Genomic DNA, 20,580 nt, shown 5'->3' on the forward strand with positions numbered 1-20,580 from the left:
AACATGGTATTTGTACTTCTTTGTACATGTATTTGCAAATATTTTCCTCGTTATATACATCTCTTGTGGAGAATATATTTTTATTATGTGTTTTTAATTACATAAATTATATATCTTATGTAGTTTTCAGGACTATTTTAGAGCAGTTTTAGGTTCACAACAAAATTGAGAGGAAGGTACAAAGATTTCCCACATACCACTGCTCCAGACATGTTTAGCCTCCCCCATTATCAATGTTACTCATTAGAATGGTGCCTTTTTTACCAAGGATGAATCACAAGGAAGAATCTATAATTTTTCAAAGTTCATACTTTATATCAGGGTTAACTCCTGGTGTTGTACCTTCTGTGGGTTTGGGCAAATATATAACGACATGTATCCATCATTATGATATCATACAGAGTACTTTCATTGTCCTCAAAATCCTCTTTCCTTTGGCTATTCATCTCTCTCTCCCCTTAGAAACCACCGGTCTCCTTATTGTCCTCAAAGTTTTGGCTTTTCCAGAATGTCATAGAGTTGGTTTTATGGATTTTTTAAAAAACAATATGTCTCAGCCATCTTTCAAATAGAGTGACCTCATTCTTTTTAACTGTTGCAATATAGTCAGCAGTGTGTGTGTCAGGGTAGATTTAGTCATGCCACTCTTAAACAGCATTTTGGTTGTTTCCAAATTGGGGCTCTCAAGATCACGGTTGCAGTGGAAACCCTACAAGGCTGCACCTGTGAGAATGTTTCTAATTCACTTGATTTATTTAATAGTTAACACTAAAAACTGTTATTTGTGCCCTGAATCATGCAAAATTTTGGAAATCCCTCCTAAAGCAACAATTATTTTTGTGCATATATTATCTATCTGTACATTTATTTATCTGTTATCTATTTAGGATTTTGTCATTTAATCCTGAGTCCACCATTTACTATTTGTAAAATCTTGGACAAGATGTCACCTCTCCCTATCTCTGTTTCTTCATCTGTAAAGTGAGAATGTTAATAGTATTTGCCCCCTCAGATGATAATTAAATTAATTCAATGAACTAATTAATTAAATGAATTAAATGAATTAATATTAACAAAAAACTGAGAACATTGGTACATGGCTTATTTGGTATAAGCCATTATCACTGTTAATTCTTAGTGAGTTATATGGTTTGGTGTTTCAGAACTGGTGCATAAAGAGTTCAGACTCTTATATCAGAGAAAACTAGAAGCTCTCTCCCTAAAAAGTACCAATATTCCTGCTTATTGGAGTTTCTTGGCCTTTGAGACTTCAGAAGCAAGAAGGATTTTATTTTATTTTTTTTAATGTTTATTTATTTTTGAGACAGAGAGAGACAGAGCATGAACAGGGGAGGGTCAGAGAGAGAGGGAGACACAGAATCTGAAACAGGCTCCAGGCTCTGAGCTGTCAGCACAGAGCCCGATGCGGGGCTCGAACTCACAGACCGTGAGATCATGACCTGAGCCGAAGTTGGACGCTTAACCGACCAAGCCACCTAGGCGCCCCACAAGAAGGATTTTAGAGGCCTTCACTAATGTGGCCAGTCTATCTGAGCAATTAATTATATAAAATAAATTCGTCAATAGACATTAATGGATTGTGTCTGTTGCCAATTCTCTGTCTAGAAAGAATCCATGGAGAGAATACATCTGGGCATGATTTATTGTAAAATAAATGTATTCAATATTAAATAAGCACCCATTGGGGCACCTGGGATGCTCAGTCTGACTTGGGCTCAGGTCATGATCTCATGGTCCGTGAGTTTGTGAGTTTGAGCCCCACTTTGGGTTCTCTGCTGTCAGCACAGAGCCTGTTTTGGATCCTCTGTCCCCCTCTCCCTGCCTCTCCTCTACTCACACTCTCTCTCAAAAATAAATAAACATTAATTTTTTTAAATAAATAAGCACCCATTGTGCACTAAGCACAGTATTAACTATATGCTGATAAAAGATGGATAACTAAGGAATTTGCCTCTTAAAAACCACTCCCACAGACAATAGGAAAGACATGAGAGTTAGTAATTATTAGGAGGTCAATTCTATTCGAGTAGATATAAGGTAGTGTAATAGTAGGAAGGAGAGAGCACCTAAGCAATACCAAGTATGGCTCAAAAGACTTCATGAGGGATTTATATGAGAAATAATAGACATTTTCCAGAAATGGAAAGGGAGGTGAAGCCATTTCAGATGGATGTGCAGTTACAGAGCCGTGAATCCATGTTAAATACCTGGGCATGCAAGTTGCTTTGTGTGAGAGGTGTGAGAAAAACTAGAAAAGTATGCAGGAACCAAATTATAAAGAGTAGAGTATGTGATAGTTAGGAACTATGGTGTCTTCATCTGGAAATTGGAAAAAGGAGTACCATAATCAGATATGCATTTTAAAAAGTTAAACTTGGCATCAGAGTGAAGGATGGGATGCCAAGGGAGGAAATCGAAAGCACAGATAATGACTAGGAGGCTAGTCCAACACTCCAAGTAGCAAAGATTATAGATTGGAGAAAGGGGAAGTGGAAACCAAAACATGTGGGATGGGGCCAGCAGCGGGTGGTGAGACAGGCTTTGGGAGATGAGAGTGTCAAGAATAAGTGGAAGGTATAGGAAAATGATACGGATATGAGCCCAGATTGTTAGATAGAGCTTAGGACTTGACAGTGACACAGAAAATAAAGTAAAAGAAAAAAAAAACAGAGCTTCCTGTGGGAGCATCAGTACTTTAAATATAAGCAAGGACAAAAAGGAATTCTGTAAAAGGGACAGAAGACTATGGTGAGAGATGGAGGAGGAAAGCAGGGATGAACTGTTATCCCAGGTCAAAGTTACTGGAAGAGGATGTTGAGGAAGTGTGAGGTAACTAAGAGAGCACGGGGTTTACAAAAGGTTATCTAGACTAGAAATGGGTCAGTCAATGGGCTTTGTGGACTAATGTAGTGTAGGACATGAAGAAGAAAGAAAGAAAATCAAGAAACTTACTAAACGTTCTCACTTGGGCCACTAGGTGACAGTGATCTTGTTAACCAAAGTAGTGATCTGAAGGGTAGCATCTTAAGAGTGTAAGGTCAGAAGTAAAAATAGTGAGTAGGAGGCATTTAGGAAGCTTTTATTTAGAAATGCCTGGTGGGGAGTTGGAAACTCAGGTTTGTGGACAGTTTTTACATCAGTAAGTTCAAAGTTGAAGATATTAGTTGGATCACCCACATAGATGCCTTGCTAACCAGAATTCAACAAACACAGCAAATAGTTATTATTTTGTTGTAATCTGTTCTGTGTCAGACATTTGTATGTAGAAGAACACAGTTACTGCTACACAAATCAATAACAGTAGTTCCTAGTGGATTGTGCATAAATTCAAGAGAGGGATTCATTGGCTATAGAAGATGGTGATTAAGATAGAATGGCGGTAGCATTTTGAAAATCCCTTATCTTTGAAAGGGATTGTTATGTGTTTGGAGTTTATCATGAATTTCTGTACCCCCCCAGTGCCATATCAAGATTTACATTATCAGTCTATTTTAGTATTATTCCTGCTTCTTTACCTCTTAGACCTTCATTCACTTGTCATTTCCAGTTTCTATAAATTAGTGAAAACCCTGCTGCTTAGGTGCTGACTTCCTTTTTTCTGTTGGGCCCTGAGCATGAGAATGCTAACACCTCTTTTAGTTTGAAGCATAGTTTCTCATCATATTTGACTTACTTAAGCTTTTGACATGCTTGAGTGTTAAATTGTGTTTTGGGTATTTTTTTTTCTTTTCTTTTATAGATATGTCTATATTTCACCCACTGAAGAAGCTCATACTAGATTTCAAAGAAAGAAAGAAAGAAAGAAAGAAAGAAAGAAAGAAAGAAAGAAAGAAAGAAAGAAAACCCATATTGGTATATGGAGTTGTCTGGATTTAATTTTTCTGGCCTACTTCATAGCTAAACTAACCCATGTCTATTTGCTTGAATGTTTGTTTTTCAGAGACTAGTAGACAGACCATTGAAGTCCTATGTAGAGTTCAGGATTATTGATTTTTGCTACTTTTAACCTCCATATTTTTTTCACAATTTTTTTCTAAGACAAAATAACTCCTTAAAGAAAAGATTAACCTTGCACTGTTTGCAGAAACTGATCATAAAGAAATTTGCATAAAGTATTTACCAATATTTGCAATATTGGCACTGGTTTCTCAATATTATTACCATTATGAGACAAAACAAAGAAATCATGTATTTGTAACACCTCCACTGTGGTTGAGGAATGTTAGCATACTTTTCTAGTGTGGTTGTGGCAACAGAACATTTTAATAATTTCTGGCAGAATTCTTCATTTCTCAGCAGGTTAATCTACAGTGGCATTATATCCCTTTCATTATAATTTTCAAAGAGCTGTCAATCAATAATTTTAAAGATATAAATTTAATTTCCTTGTCCTTCCTCCTTTAGTTTATTCTGCCAACCATTTATAGTAAACCTAATTGTAGGCTTTGCTGGTTTTGGTACCACATTCACCTCACTCATCCATTAATTTTTATTTCTGACAGAATAAACATATGGTCCTAATGCTTTATGAAATCAGACTCTTGGAACCAGATTCTGTTATAAATTTCATTGCTCGTTACCTTTATGTGATGTTACATTATATACATCACTTAGCCTTCATGAAAAGTTGCATAGATGGAACAGATCTATTTGACTTTTAAGTTTTACTTTCTCTTTTTATAAACATGGAATTCATGTAACCATATATGTAGTTTATGGATTTTCAAATTTTTTTTTCAACGTTTTTTTTTTTTATTTATTTTTGGGACAGAGAGAGACAGAGCATGAACGGGGGAGGGGCAGAGAGAGAGGGAGACACAGAATCGGAAACAGGCTCCAGGCTCTGAGCCATCAGCCCAGAGCCTGACGCGGGGCTCGAACTCACAGACCGCGAGATCGTGACCTGGCTGAAGTCGGACGCCTAACCGACTGCGCCACCCAGGCGCCCCAGTTTATGGCTTTTCATATATACTTGTATGTGTTATTGGCTACAATGTCTTTATTCATATTTGATGGTTTTAATTAAGACAAGGATGAATGAATAATATTCCTGTTATTGTCTAATGCAGGGGTTGGCGAAGTAAGGACTCATGGCCTCTTTTTGTATGACCGAATTTCTAAGAATAGGTTTTACATTTTTAAATGTTTGAAAAAGACTCAAAAGAAGGATAAAATTTTGTTTCCTGTAGAAATCATATGAAGTTCAAATTTTAGCCTCCAAAAGTAAAGTTTTATTGGAATATAGCCATATCTATCCATTTACATTAGTATATAGCTGCTTTCACGCTGTAGTGGCAAGGTTCACTCGTTGTAATGGTAGACCCCATAGACTAAAATATTTACTATCTTTTTAAAGAAAATGTTTTCTGACCCCTGGTCTACTGCATTGCTGACTTTTATTTTCTTATGAATTTCAAAAATTTATAGAATCAAAATAACACCAGAATCAATTATTTCTTTCCCCTAAAAATTACACAGGCAACTATTCCATTTCATGTTCTTGTATTTACTGTTACAGCATGCTTGTCCAATTTTGTCCTGGGCAAAATTGATTCCCTGTGCAATTCTTATTCTGCCCCAAGAAGAATTTGCCCAAAGAATAAGAGTGCTGTATTTCAAATACATTCTCTTTTCTCCATTTTCTGTCATTGTCTACATATTTAATTTGTTTTAATAAAGCTAATTGCACAGCAGGGATAACTCTGATCTAGAAGTAAAAAAGCCTGAGTTCAATATTTAATCATTATTTTGTTTTTTAGGCAGAGATTTTTAAAAATTCTTTTTTAATTTTTTAAAGTATATTTATTTATTTTGAGAGAGACAGAGACAAGTGCGAACAGGGGAGGGACAAAGACAGACAGAGAGAGAGAGAGAGAGAGAGAGAGAGAGAGAGAGAGAGAGAGAATCCCAAGCAGCCACCATGCTGCCAGTGCAGAGCCAGATGCAGGGCTCAAACTCACCAAACTGTGAGATCATGACCTGAGCCAAAACCAAGAGTAGGATGCTTAACAGCCTGAGCCACCCAGGCGCCCCTCTAGGCAGAAATTAAATACATAACTACATGAAGTAACTATGAAAAGTGGATGGCAAGACCTGCTAAGACAGACTCCATGGATCTTTGAAATGTCTACATTTTTATTAGAGGTTGAGAATAATTAAACTGGAAGGTGACATCTTAAGACAGACTACTCTGTGTAGTAAACAACTACACTGATTTAACAGAGATGACTGTCAGAGTGAATGTAGCAGTTGTTCCTAAAAGAAAGAAATAGCTGTCTTCTTTGAAAATAAGTTATTTTGCTGGCTCCCTTACCCTACATTTTTTCCTCTTTCATATGTCATATTGGAAATAATAAAAAATGGGTTGGTTTTTTGAATGTTATTTGTATAAAGTGTGAGTAAGCTCTAAGGAAGGCGACATAGAGTTTCTATAAAGTTCTGTGTTTCTTTGATGTTTTGCTTTAGTCTGGATACAATATGGAGGCTCTCTATTTAACCTTAATTCTTTTTAAAAAAATTCTTAATTCTTTTAAGTAATTATAAAAGGTTGTGAGTTTTGCAAATTATATTCTAAAATATATAAAGGAAATAATATATTTCCTTTGCTTCAAGTTATTTGTGGAACACATTGAGGAATTCATTTATATATTCCTCAAATATTTATTGAGTACCTACTATATGTCAGAAACTATTTCTGAAATGTGGAATATATCAGTGAACCAAACAGAACCAAACAAGATTTTGGCCCTCTGGAACTTATACTCTAGTGGGAGGAAACCGACAAGAAACAATGTACATAATAAATGAATAAAAGGTATAGCATATTAAAAGATGGTAAGTGAAATGGAAAAAAAAATAAGAGCAAAGTGAGGGATATCAGGAATATCATGGTGGGAGTTGTGATCTTATATAGGGTAGTTAGTGAAGGCTTCACGGACAAGATGATGCTTAAGTGAAAAGTTGAGGAATGCCTATAGCTTCCTCAACTTTTGGATATATATAACTTTTGGATATATCCAAATCCAATGGGTAGGCATTTCAGGGAGAGGGAAGAGTGAGTATAAAGGCCCCTAAGATGGGCGGAAGCTGACCTGGGTAGAAAACAGCAAGGAGGCATAATGGCCAGAATGGAGTAAAGGAGAAGAAGTTTAATAGGAAATGAGTGAGAGAGATGATGGGGTCAAATCATACAGGACCTTGTAAACCACTGTAAAGATATTTCACTTAGTGATATGGGGAGACCAGAGTGGGACTTTTTGCTGGGGAGTGATAGAATTTGATTTACTTGTTAGAAGGTCTACTTGACTGCTTTGTTGTAGAAGAGCAAGAACAGAAGCAAAGGGAATTAGGAATGGGAATATTGCAGTAATTCAGGCGAAAGCTGACGTGGCTTGAACCAGGACTAGTCATGGAGGTGGTAAGAGTAGGTGGATTTTGGACCATTTCGAAGGTAGCATGTGTAGGGTTTCTTGGCAGGCCAGATGTAAGAGCAAGAGGAAAAAGCAGAGTATATTTTGACACTTTCTCTCTTTTTTGGGGGGAAGCTGCCATCAGTCAAAAATGGAGGGGTTTACAGATTGGACAGGTTTTGGGAGAACATCAAAAGCTCAACTTTGAGTATTCTGAATTTAGTGAATTAAAATCAACTCAGTAAGATCCCAGTTAGTACCTTCTCAGTGTCTACCTCATGGAAGATGTTAAAAAAACATTGTATGAGCATTTAATGTATACAAATATAAGAAGTACCACTACAGTGTGAAATAATAAATGGGCATTCATTGAGCAGCTAGTACTCAATGAATGGCAGGCATCAGACCGTGCACCATAGAGCAGGGAGTCTAACTAAATTCTTGTTAGAACCTCAGAAGGTAAATGGTATCTTCTCCATTTTACAGAAGAAGAAACTCATGACAAGTGATTTGCCTAAAGTTCACATAATTAATTAGGTGGCTCTGGCTTCAAACTCCTAGTTTATGATTCAAACTCCTAGTTTACAACTTTAAATACAGCTTCTTTTTAATTTTATCAGTGATCTCACAAAAGAAACATTATGATACCTGATAAGCTGCCTTGTCTTTAAAATCTGATTTTTACCTTCAGATTATAATACAAGTGAACAAAAACAAGCCTGTAAGAAGCATGAACTCTATGTGAGTTTCCGGGATCTGGGATGGCAGGTAAGAATGGTCAGTTAACTAGGGTGCTTCTTTCCCATTTTATTATAAATCCAGAGTTATTCATAATCTTTGTTAGTAATATTTCCAATATATTAACCAATTATATTTGATATGGCTATTCAGTATATAAGTTACCCACATCATTTTTATTTCTCCCTTATCCTTTTGCCATTGAAACATCATTATTAGGGTTTACAGTAAAAAAAAAACAACTACGCTGAAGAAGAAACATAATCCTATGATACTTAGAAAGTGGAAAAAGAGGTGCTGTTGTTTACATATCTCAAAGTTTTAATTTTGTACCAATTTTTCAGATTTACTTGAGTAACAGCATTTGGCCCCTTATGGTCTCAAACTCAAGAGCTAGGAAACAGAATCCTTGTCTATAATATTATTAATAAGTAGATCTACAGAAAAAAAAACATTTTTCTTGAACTTAAAAAATCTTATTGCTGTCTTTTACAAATGCTTCACAAAGAGGGTGAGGAAGAGAATTTAACCAAAATAGTTTTTTTTTTAATTTTTATAATTTTTTTAAAATTTATTTTTGAGAGAAAGAGTACTAGTGGGGAAGGGGCAGAGAGAGAGAGGGAGATACAGAATCCAAACAGGCTTCAGGCTCTGAGCTGTCAGCACAGAGCCCAACGGGGCTCAAACCCACAAACCGTGGCTTTGACCTAAGCCAAAGTTGGATGCTTAACCGACTGAGACACCCAGGTGCCCCAACCAAAATAGTTTTTAATGGCTTTATGTATTGATAGTTTAAATTGAAGTTTTTAGATTATATTATCCGATTATAATGGATTTGCAGAATTTGAGTTATCTCATTGAAAAGTAATAATAAAATGTAAGCATTTAAAAATTTTATGATAAACCTTCAACATGATTCATTCAGTAAGTTTATATTTGGACCAAGTTTTACTTCTTGGGGAAAAAAACATCAGGACAACCATTCCACATGCCAATTTTTTGGCTTCCTAAAAAATTTCATGTGCCTTTCTCAAGAGTTTGCTCCAAATTATTTCTTCTAAGGAGACTATAAAGTTAACACATGAATGGAAAGAAAAACAGAAAAAGGAACAAATATTAAAGCTTTAGGAGGTTGTCAGACTTCTAAAACCAGGAATGAGTTATTAAGAAGTAATGGGAATTATCTCAATTAAGTTTATTCTTCTTTTCCTTTCTGGTTCACTTGAACTTTCCAAAGTTCATCATTTCCTGTTTAAACAATATTTACAATGCTATTTAATGATTATGGTTTTATTCATGAATACATGAATTAATACATACTATGAATATCCTACATAGCAACCTCTTGGGAAAAATTACAGAGGGCAATTTCTTGTGAAAATATTTATACTTGTGTTGTAAACTTGAACCTAAAAATAAATTAATGGCTTGAGGAAGGCTGTCATGTTAGAATAATTGTTGGATGAAGAAGAGAAACCTATCTAAACTAAATATGGGTATTCTTCAAGAATTACTTTATTTTTATTTTGGTGATTTCTTTTCTCCTCCTCCTCCTCCTTTGTTTTGTTTTGTTTTGTCTTCTGTTTGTGTGTGTGTGTGTGTGTGTGTGTGTGTGTGTGTGTGTGTATTTTAGGACTGGATTATAGCACCAGAAGGATATGCTGCATTTTATTGTGATGGAGAATGTTCTTTTCCACTCAATGCCCACATGAATGCCACCAACCATGCCATCGTTCAGACTCTGGTATGCTTTGTTTTTGTAGAATTGAAAGTGGTTTATGATGCAAGCATCATATAAAAGTTATTTTAAAGGGAAGCATCCATTTATACCTATAAATGTATGATTTTTTCTTTTAAAACTCCTTTGGTATTTTTTAGAGCCAAACTAACAATTGTGGATATAGTCAGGACATTTGGGCTTGTTTAAAGAATAATCCTGATTCCAGAATGGGGAAGGATTCAACTAGGAAAATTGGAGTAACCACATGAAGTAGTCACTCTGCACTGATTTCTTCACTATGCAATATGACTAACCACACAGGTTCCCAAGGGCCATTTCTAACCTAGCAATTCATTAGTAATCATTGCAAAAACATTGAATAATAGCCTTACTGAATTTCATCTGAGCGCTTTTACTCTAATTATTTAAGAATGTTCCACAACATATTTTCATATTATGAAAGTTCTTCGAATAGAATGTAAGTAGAAGACTCATTTCTATTTCTTGATACTAGGTTTTTTTTTTTTGTTTGTTTGTTTGTTTTAAATAATCTTTAAGGTGGATTTAATCTTCTTTTCTTCCCTTCCTCACTCAGGAATTTAGCAGTGATTTAATCTCCAATAACCTGGGCTTATTTTTGTGAAAACAATAGTTAAGTGTTGGTTTCATGCTGTCTAAATGATTCTACTATATCTAATGAGCTCGAGAAACCTCTTGAGACTCTGACATACCTGCCTTATGGTATATGACTTACGGATTTGGCAGTGGGGCAGTCTGGAAGACTAAGTGAAAGGCTTCTAGAAGGTGCAATAGACTGATATAATTACAAATTAATGTTTAGGTTAATACGAACATTTTAACTGTATGTCATCAGTATAGAAGGAAGAGAACAAAGTATTTGAGATTTAAGATTTAGTGACAGAGTGGTTATTTGGTGGATGGCAGTAGGTGAGCAGTAGCTATAAGAAAAAAAAAATCTTTGTGAGTGAGTGTTGTTTGTGGCCAATAAGAAACATAACTATTAGAATTTGTGAGTTGACTCTTCGGAAGATTGTTTCAGAATTAATTTAAAATTTAAAGCTAATGGAAAGACTATCCCAGTTTTCTTCTGAATAAGAAAGGGTATATCTAAATTGACAGATTAATCCTTGAATGACTTGGTATTTTCTATTCTCTTCCCTGACATCATAGGTACTAGAGAATAGTTAGACACCAAAGACACACATCTGTGGCAACTAGAGCATGGATATTGTCAAAAACTTTGGAAATAATTTAGAGTAAAAACAAACAAACAAACAAATAAAACAAAACAAAACAAAAAGCCAGAGATAAAACAAATGTATATTTTGAAAGGCTTTCATTTAAAATATTCTTTTTATGCTTGACTAATGAGATTGTCTACTTCTGTGCCATATGCAAAGTATAGAGTAAATTCCTGTGAGAATTTTAAGATTTGTTATGCTTTCATCTTTGCTTTTTATAAATAGAAGCACTTCTTGATACAGGAGATCATTTCTGGGGAATGAGCAGGTCTTCAAGTTGTATTCAAACCTCCTCCAGTAAAAAGACTATGTGAACTCTAGCCATCTATCCTTGCCTATGAGACTTCATCATAACCCAAAAGCCAATTACTTAGAGAAAATGCTACTGTTTTAAGCCTTGGAAGAATAGCCATGATCACTGGCTTTTTGTAGCGTCAGAGCAACAGTCACTATTAGCTTATAGAGAAATGACACTTTTTCAGAAAATTCTTTGCTTCTTTATGCTGTCATCTCAATGACTCAGCAGACTTCTGCTTCATGAGATATGCATCTAATATATCAAAGTTTCCCTCAGGCTAAGAATTGCTTAATTATTGAAAAACTCTGTCAAAAAACTCTCCCTTTCTCTCATTTTTTCTTTTCATTTTTTTTTCTTATAAATATACAAGCACATACTGTCAGCTTTTAGGGCTGTAGTCTGGAAGGCAGTGTCAAAAAATAAACATTTAAAAAAAATCTGACATGGACTTGGAACAAGACCCTGCTGTGTATCACTGTCCTGGGATATGGGACATAAGTCATTGCAAAACTTGAAGCATACATGGGAAGTTTGATTTTTTTTTTCCTGGCATTGTGCACTCTACGTTTGTTCTGTGTAGGACATGAAACAAGAAGACAGGCATGTTTGTTGTTAAAGGCAAGCATATTTGTGACTAATATGTTTGAGAAACTATTCAAGAACAATCCATTTTTTTCAGAATGATTGCTTCGTGAAGCTGCCAAGGCCATTGAAACAAGGGGTTATCAATCATGTATGTGTGGGTTATGGAAGATAAAGCTGATGAGGGACAAAAGCTGCATCTGAAATTTGTAGAAACTATCCAACTTTTAGTTTTGTGAGGTCTTAGGAAATTTCAAGTTCATGTCAGATCACCTCATTTTTCCTGCTGTTTCTATCCACATGCAGGGCTCCTATATCATTTCAGCCAGGACACTGTGCAGCCAAAACTCTAAGAGTCTGTATTTGCTTTTTGTGGATCCCTCAGGACTCATCAGTGGGACTTCCCATAAACCCCTTTGGGGAAAGGGCCAGGGTAGGTGGGTGGGAAAGGGGAAACCATGTTCTGGCTCCTTGCTCAATTATTGCAAATCATAGGCAGACTGCCAGTCTGATGGAAATGAGAGTAAACCCTTTACTTAAGTATTTCACTTTCAGTATACAGCTACCTTTTAGGCTTTTGGGGGAGAGGGATATTCAATTTGTAAAATATCTAGGCTCTTTTCTTCTGATTTAGCTTGGCCTGCTTTTTTGGCGCTTGGCTAGGAGAGAAAGAAAGTCAAAGCCAATCCGGTAACAAAAAATTCTATAGAGAAGAGTTGAAATCATTGCTTTAAAACAAGTTTTGGATTGTACCTGGAATATATTTTGCTGTGATTTTTATGCTTCCTTTAACTGTGGAAAATTAAGAGTTGGCATAACTTTAGTGCTTTATTGCTTAGTTGTCCTTTAAAAAATAATTCTTAGATTCAAATCTTTCTGAGATTCAAATCTCGTGGTGTCACTTCACTGATTTGCATTTATAACTTCGGTACTTCTCATGAAGTCTATAGAAGTTGTCTTTTTAACCAAAAGCAACTCAGTGCAGGTTGCCATGTTCTTTCCCCCAGGAAAATTTCCACTGAATATTCCATAGAAGGAGTTTTCCTTACTTGGTAGAATATTTTTCAAGGCCCCAACACATAATTAGAACTGGTGAGTTGGTTCTAGGTGTTAATGCTTAAAAATACATCCTTCACTACCAGTTTCCAACCCCCACCCCAGCCATTGAGCATAAATAGGAGAAGAGTGATAGGTTAAGGGTGTACCTGACTGTGAGTGACAAAACAGGAATATTATTTGAAAGCTGTGGACAAAATGTCTTATTTCTTAAAAAAAACACAAAACATGTTTTTCTTTCCCAGGTTCATCTGATGTTTCCTGACCATGTGCCAAAGCCTTGTTGTGCTCCAACCAAATTAAATGCCATCTCTGTGCTGTACTTTGATGACAGCTCCAATGTCATTTTGAAAAAATACAGAAATATGGTAGTGCGCTCATGCGGCTGTCATTAATATTAAATAAGAATGGTAATAAGAAAAAGATCTGTGTTAAGGTTTATGACTAAAATAAAAAGTATGCTTTCAGACAAAAAGGGAATTTCATAAAATTAGTCTGACTCATTTCATCTCTGTTCCTATGTACGATATCATGTATATAGTCACTTTTATTTATTTAATGGTATATATCTCCTTTGTGGATGCCTTATCAATAAAATCTATTTTATAGGTCTATTAAGTGTAGATAGCCTAGTTTGACATTCAATGGGATATGCTAAGTCCAATTTAATTCCATTTCAACATTCTTTTTCTAATACAATCTTTATATGATTATCTGAAATCAGACAGGACTCCTTTGTCATCAGTGAGGGAAATTGAACGCATTCAGTTATGTTGTGCCAGTGAAAACTGTGATAGGATATTTATTTAGAAATAAAACTAAAACCAAAAAAAAAGATGAACAACCCAAACAAAAATGCTTGGATAAACACAAGTTTTCTTTTAGAGTTTCTGCTTCATTAGATAAAGTGAAATCTTGAACTGGATTTGAATAAATAAGCAGTAGGCAGAACACAGAAGACGAAAGATGACACACAATTGTTATAACTGTTTTCTTTAACCGAATTGGTGTAACTGGAGGAGTATGTTCCTTCCTGGCTTGTGGACTGGAGATTTTGCAAAGCACTCAAAGTTTCAGGAACTCTGTGGAGACAGGCTTGAGCCTATGTCCGTAACTTTCCAAGTTAACACTAAAAAATCATAGTACAACCTTCTTACCTCAAATAAATCACGTCTGCCTATTATCTAGAACACGACTTCTGCATATTTTTTTCCCCAGATTTAAAAACAGTCCAAAATAAAGAAACGTTTACATGCGCTCCGCTTCCCTCCCCACAGACAAGAGTCACTGCATACATAAAACATACCGGAGCAAAGATGCCGACAGAGCCATTTTCTTTAGCTCTCCTTTCAAACCGAGTTTGCTGATTGATGTGATGCAAGGGATTTTATTTAGGTGAAAGCACTGAAACTAAACTGAAGGAAATTACCAAAAACCCCAGAATGGCTTTGACAGAATTGCCATTTCGAAAGAACAGCTGAAATCCATTTTTCATATCTTTGAGAATGAGCTCAATGAAAACCTTATTTTGTAAGGGGATTTTGTAAACCTTCCTCCAAGAGCAAATAATTCCAAACGGGAAGGTTCTGTTGTGTGTATGTGCATGTGTATTCTTCCCTCTGAAATTAATTTATTTTCTTTCTTTGCCTTCTAAGGCTTCTCTTTAACACACAGTTACTTTGGGAAGGATGACATTTAGATGGATTACTTGCTCTTTCTGGTGGCTCCATGGTTAGGCTTATTTACAGTTCATCTAAAATATTCATAAAGCACCACTTTCTAATCATGTTTTGGATCTTTCAAATCAAACTTATATCAGAAATAGCTTCCAAAATGTTTTTAAGTTCATTTGTAATTCAGGTATATTGCAATGTTGTTTTAAAATACAGTTTATCTTAAAGAAAATTTGATAATAACTATATTGGGGGGTACATTAAGTAATATATTTTAAAATAAATAGTGTGCCATTGTAAGAATAAGAAACGGAAGTCTATTATATTATTCTCTAAATGTGCTGTTTAAATATATTTCTATATTTTAAAATCTATTAAATGTGTGACGCTAGTTTCTGCTGTGCTGTATTTAAGAGGGATACAAAAATGTAAGTGTGTTATGAATTGAGACTAGAAGACTATCAGATGTAAAATGTTTGTGGGTTACTTGACTCTTTATGCTGTTTTTAATTGCCAAAACTAACTTTTGTGTTTTTAATAAATAATTCACTGTTAAATGGATAAAGCAACAATCCATGAATTAAATATCTTCTTAATCGGCTCCAATAACAAAGAGATTTTGAAAATAGCAAAAATGATAGGGATGGAAAAATACCCCACTGGTTCTTTTTCATTTAAGAAAGTAGATCATTAGCATCAGTATTTTCCCACTTTTTCAAATTAGATATATGAATATATGTACATATATGCACATATGTTCAGTTACATTATTCTCAAAGAACTATTATAGTAAATTTGTAGTATTACTTTGGTAATACTTAAGCTGCTGTCAGAAACCAGAATAATTTGGCCTATTTTAATAGAATCCAAATAACTCAAGTCTTTTTAGTTCTTTAGGTATTGGCTTTTTGTGTTTGTTTTTTAAATATCCTGCTTTATATGCATTTTGCTTTGTAAAGTGGCCCTAATTCTTTTTGAAAGGAGAAGGGCATAAATCACAAACATTCCAGTTCTTTAAAATTAAGACAAAAATAAATCGTCTACATCGAACTAAAGAAATAAGAAAAATGCAGTAAAGATTATCCAAAATTATTTTTTTTTCTCAAGAACTGTCATTTTATAATCCTTATATCACCATCATCGAATCTGAGCCAGAGTCTACTGGCTACTATACAGTTTGGCAAATATCATCTCCCAAGAAATTTACAATGAATAATGTTTATGATGCAGTTCCATGCAAGGCAGAAGAAATCATCATTCCCAAACACAAGTCACCATCTCATAACTACTCAGTCAAGTGCTCAATCTATCATCCAATTTCCATTTCAGATTACCTGCTTTTCTATGGTTTCTCTTTTGCATATTTTATTTTATTTTATATATATTATATTATTTTATTTTATTATTTTATTTGCCTGGAACTTTGTTTAAAGTTAGAAGTGAAAATGCCTTTGCTGATAAAACATATATGTTGATAAGTACACATCCATGCATCTATACTTTATGTGTACTGGTTAAGATCATAATTGAGAAGAAAGTAGGTAAAGTAACAATCAATGCCAGTATTTATTCCTATTTAGGCAGAAAAGTGACACTTTATCCAAGTTAGCAATTTAAAAAGAGCAAAGGGTCTGCAAAACTGCCTCAACGTGTCATAACATTTGTGAAAGCGTGTTTGAAACATGGGGGTTTCAAAGAAAAACCTGGATCAGATGTAGCCTTTAAAAATAACAAAGACATTTCAGAAGTTTTAAAGTATGCACCTTAAAACCTTTGCATCTCAGTTTCAACTTTGCAGAGGCAGCTAACCTCCAATCATTCCTGAGATGTCAATATAGGTACACAATGGAGAGAATGGGTAGAAGCACTACAGCTTCAAACTAGAACTTATATGTAGAAGGATGAGAGACAAAAGACTGCGTAAACAGCCCCCAGGCCCAGCCAGTTTGGAACCAGAACCTAAGTTGATAGCTTATTGAGGTGAGCAGTATTTGTTCCCCAGTTCATTGTGGCTACTACTAGACGGTGAAATATAATAGGACATACTTAAAAAGCTGGACTGTGTTTATTTTCCCACGGATGCTTCTAGAAAAAGCCCAAACTAGGAAAATAATTCTCTACCTTGAGCCACAAGGCCAATGAGGTATCTTAGATTATGCATCTTTATACTTTCTTCAATAATTCACATATACCCACACATACACACACACATATGAATAGGCATATTTTTATATATTTTATTCATTTATTTTAAATGTTTATTTATTTATTTTGAGAGAGAGAGAGAGAGATAATGAGTGGAGGGAGGGGCAAAGAGAGAGGGAGACAGAGAATCCCAAGCAGTCTCTGCAGCTGTCAGCACAGAGTCTGAAGTGGGGCTTGAATTCACAAACCCTGAGGTCATGACCTGAGCTGAAACCAAGAGTTGGAGGCTTAACCAACTGAGCCACCCAGGAGCCCTAATAATTTTATATGTCTTAAAGAAGAGAGAATAAAAACAGGAGTACAAAATTTTTAAATGAACTTCGGGGAAGGAAAAATACATGGAACAAGAAATTTAAAAGAACTTAAAGGATATGAAGATCAAAAGGAGTTCTAACATCTATTTAATCAGTATTCCAGAAAATTGGAGACAATTTTTGGGTCAACAGCCGACCTCTTTATCAGAGCCGCCTTCTCAACTTGGAAATCGGTCAACAGGTAATTACTATCCTCAGATTGCTAAGGGAAAATAACCATCGTTTGGAATTCTATACCAAGCAAAAGTATATCAAACATTAGGGCAAAATAATTCTTAGGCAAGTAAAACGCAGACACAATTTATCATCAATAGCAAAACCACTGCTAAAGATTTTACCTTAGGGAGAAAAACAGTTAACCCCAAAATATATACAATAATGATGAGCAAGAAGATGGGGGTAGGCTAAAATAAATAACAATGTCTAATAATCATGGTTTTAAAAATGAAGAGAATTAAATAACATTAACTCGGGTTAAGTAGAGTAAAATACAGTGCAACTATGGAATATATAATGGAAGATGGATGGTTGGAAATGGTTTTGCATTTTATTTAATGATAATTAAACTCAACCTCAGAACATGAAATAGTGTGTATTTTAAATCAGGATTGATACAATTTTTCTGTAAAAGATGTGATAATAAATAATTTAGGTTTTAAGTTTCTGTTGGAACTACTCAGTTCTACTGCGGTAGTGTGAAAGCAGTCATAGGAAATATATACACTAGGGTCACCTGGGTGGCTCAGTGGATTGAGCGGCCGACTTTGGCTCAGGTCGTGATCTCACAATTTGTGAGTTTGAGTCATGTGTGGGCCTCACTGCTGTTGGCACAGAGCCTGCTTCAGATCCTCTGTCCTCCTCTCTCCATCCCTCCCCAAATTAAAAAAAAAAAAAAAATAGGTACATTAACACGTGTAGCTGTATTCCACTAAGACTTTACTTATGAAAAAAGGTGGGGATAAGATTAGGCCCATAGACTGTACTTTGCTGACCCTTGTTCTAAACCAGTAGAAGGGATAATTGTAATCTGTAAGATACAATCAATTCAACGTGATAAAAAAGAAGAGGAATTTTAAAAACATAGCAAAGGGGAAATATTGTATATAATGAAATGATGGCAATAAATCCATAGACAGTAAGCAGACTGAAAAGGTCACTACTGCCAGATTGGATTTAAGATAATCTCAACAGCTAGTGACATTCTGTTCATAAACTTTTTTCATGTTAATTATTTTTAAGAGCGAGAGAGAGAGAGAGACGTAGCACGAGAAGGCGAAGGACAGAGAGAGGGAGAGACGCAGAATCTGAAGCAGGCTGCAGGCTCTGAGCTGTAAGCAAGCTCCAGGGTCTGAGCTGTCAGCACAGAGCCCAACGCAAGCCTCAAACTCACGGAACCGTGAGATTATGACCTGAGCCGAAGCTGGAGGCTTAACTGACTGAGCCACCCAGGTTCCCCAGTAACATTCTGTTCAAAAGAGGCACACCTAAAACTTTAAAACACAGGAAGGTTGAAAGTAAAATGAAGGTAAAATATACACCTGGACAATGGCCACCACAGAAAACTGAGTTAATTATATTAATAAAGTATATTTACACTTAAATACAAACCATCCATTACTGTTTTGAGTATGAAGACACACTGTTGCCTATTCACCTTTGCCATATCTTCTCATAAAATTGTTTCTGGAATAGTTTTTTGTTTTTTAATGACCTCTTTAAAATTAATAAACCAAGAGAATTTTATCTTGGCATATAATATCATTCCTTTCTCAAGGTTATTAAGACTCTGGTGATTTGAAAATTCCTTGTCTTTTAAACAAAGTTCACAGTATTGTATTCAACAATGTACGTTGACGTCAGAAAGACTTTCTAAGGTGATTCCAGATAGAAAATGAAATAAAGCCTATATGAGAGAACAAGCACTTTTCCAAAGATGTCACGACAAGAAGGAAGAATATTTGAAAACTTGGCTTTTGAACATAATGGGTCCAATGAATCTTCTTTCACACTAACCTCATAGGGCTATTATTAAATGGAAGTAAAGTAATTTCTGTATTCCCAATACACTAGTACAGCTTCTGGGCCTTCATAACTTTTTTCCATTCACCAGGAATGCCCTCCCTAAATTCTGCCTGCTGATATTCTATTGATTCCTGGAGTGACTTCTCATTTGCTATTTCCTTCAGAAAGACCAAATACACCAAACCAGATGTGTTTTATCCCTCTAATAAACCACTGCAGCACTCTCGTTCAGGACATGCATCACATTATGCCAGCGACTACAGTTATTTAGAAAAATCTTATATTCCTTCTACATTGTAAGATGAAGTCCTACCATGTTTACTCATTTACTAATTCCCTAAGCATTGTCATAAAGATATTGTCATAGTTGGCATTCTATAAGTAATTTGGAAATGAATAGAAGGTGGCTTAATTTATTATCTTAATAGAAAATAAACAGAATACATAAAAGAAACACTGTCAAAGCTGAGACAGGGAAGGAACTAAATTCCTTATTTTAAAACAAAATGCCCCCAAGGTATCTTTCACTTTCGGGGCATTCTAATCTGCATTTCATTAAGGTGTTTTTTTGTTTTTTCCCCTGAAGTTTTATTTTGCTCTCTTGGAACATATTCTTCTGCTTCTTCATTTTGCTTGGCCCGGTGTTGGTTTTTATGCATTAGATGAAACAGCCACCTCTCCCAGGATTGAAGGAATGTCCCTGTGTTGTTGATGAACCTTATCATTCAACCTTGCCCAGCTCTCGCTTGTCTCTCAAATCTTTGTGATTATCCAAGCAACCTAGCTATTTTTAACAGCTCCCACTAGTTAAGGGTGTGCCAAGACTGACCAGGGGAAGATCTCAGTCAGCCCCTAGATTCAAGGTGAATGGAAGCCACACCCTCAGGCAGCAGCTCCTAAAGTATGCAAATATATATAGTCCTTTGGAACCACAAGCATAAATCCTGTTGGTCACCATCATCAGGCAATCTGAAGGTGTTTTCCAAGAGGCAGTAGCAAAAACCAGGGCTCCAGATGAGTGTAAAAACTCCTTTTTTTAGGGGATACCCATGACCTGGAGCAAGATAGAGCGAGAGTGCAAAGATGGCGTCCCCCTCTATGTTCCCAGAGAGCATCTCTGTAGCTTCTAGATGTGTGCCAAATCTGAAGCCTACTTCTAAGGCCAAAGCTCCAGGATTAGCAAGGAGTCCTCTTTCACAGAATGGCTGAGGGTGTGTTTCAGTCTCTTATCTGCACAGCACCCTGGGGATGGTAGCTTGCCAAGCACAATCTCTGTTTGT

General features: G+C 35.5%; 1 protein-coding gene across 2 annotated transcripts in view; it reads left to right on the forward strand.

Moving 5' to 3' along the window:
* Nucleotides 1–13,481, forward strand: part of BMP5 (bone morphogenetic protein 5) — a 114,219-nt gene extending 100,738 nt beyond the window's left edge. The window contains exons 5-7 of one of the 2 annotated variants that reach the window (XM_047102910.1): nucleotides 8,122–8,198; nucleotides 9,802–9,912; nucleotides 13,332–13,481. In XM_047102910.1, the coding sequence (XP_046958866.1) occupies nucleotides 8,122–8,198; nucleotides 9,802–9,912; nucleotides 13,332–13,481 (338 nt within the window). The remainder of the gene's footprint in view (nucleotides 1–8,121; nucleotides 8,199–9,801; nucleotides 9,913–13,331) is intronic. The other variant, XM_047102911.1, reaches the window with a different exon arrangement.
* The last annotated feature ends 7,099 nt before the right edge of the window (nucleotides 13,482–20,580 follow it).

The sequence above is a fragment of the Lynx rufus genome, unplaced genomic scaffold (assembly GCF_022079265.1).
Source record: "Lynx rufus isolate CCGP_SWC_20201006 ecotype Redwood Valley unplaced genomic scaffold, mLynRuf1.p SCAF_6, whole genome shotgun sequence".
Classification (NCBI taxonomy): domain Eukaryota; kingdom Metazoa; phylum Chordata; class Mammalia; order Carnivora; family Felidae; genus Lynx; species Lynx rufus.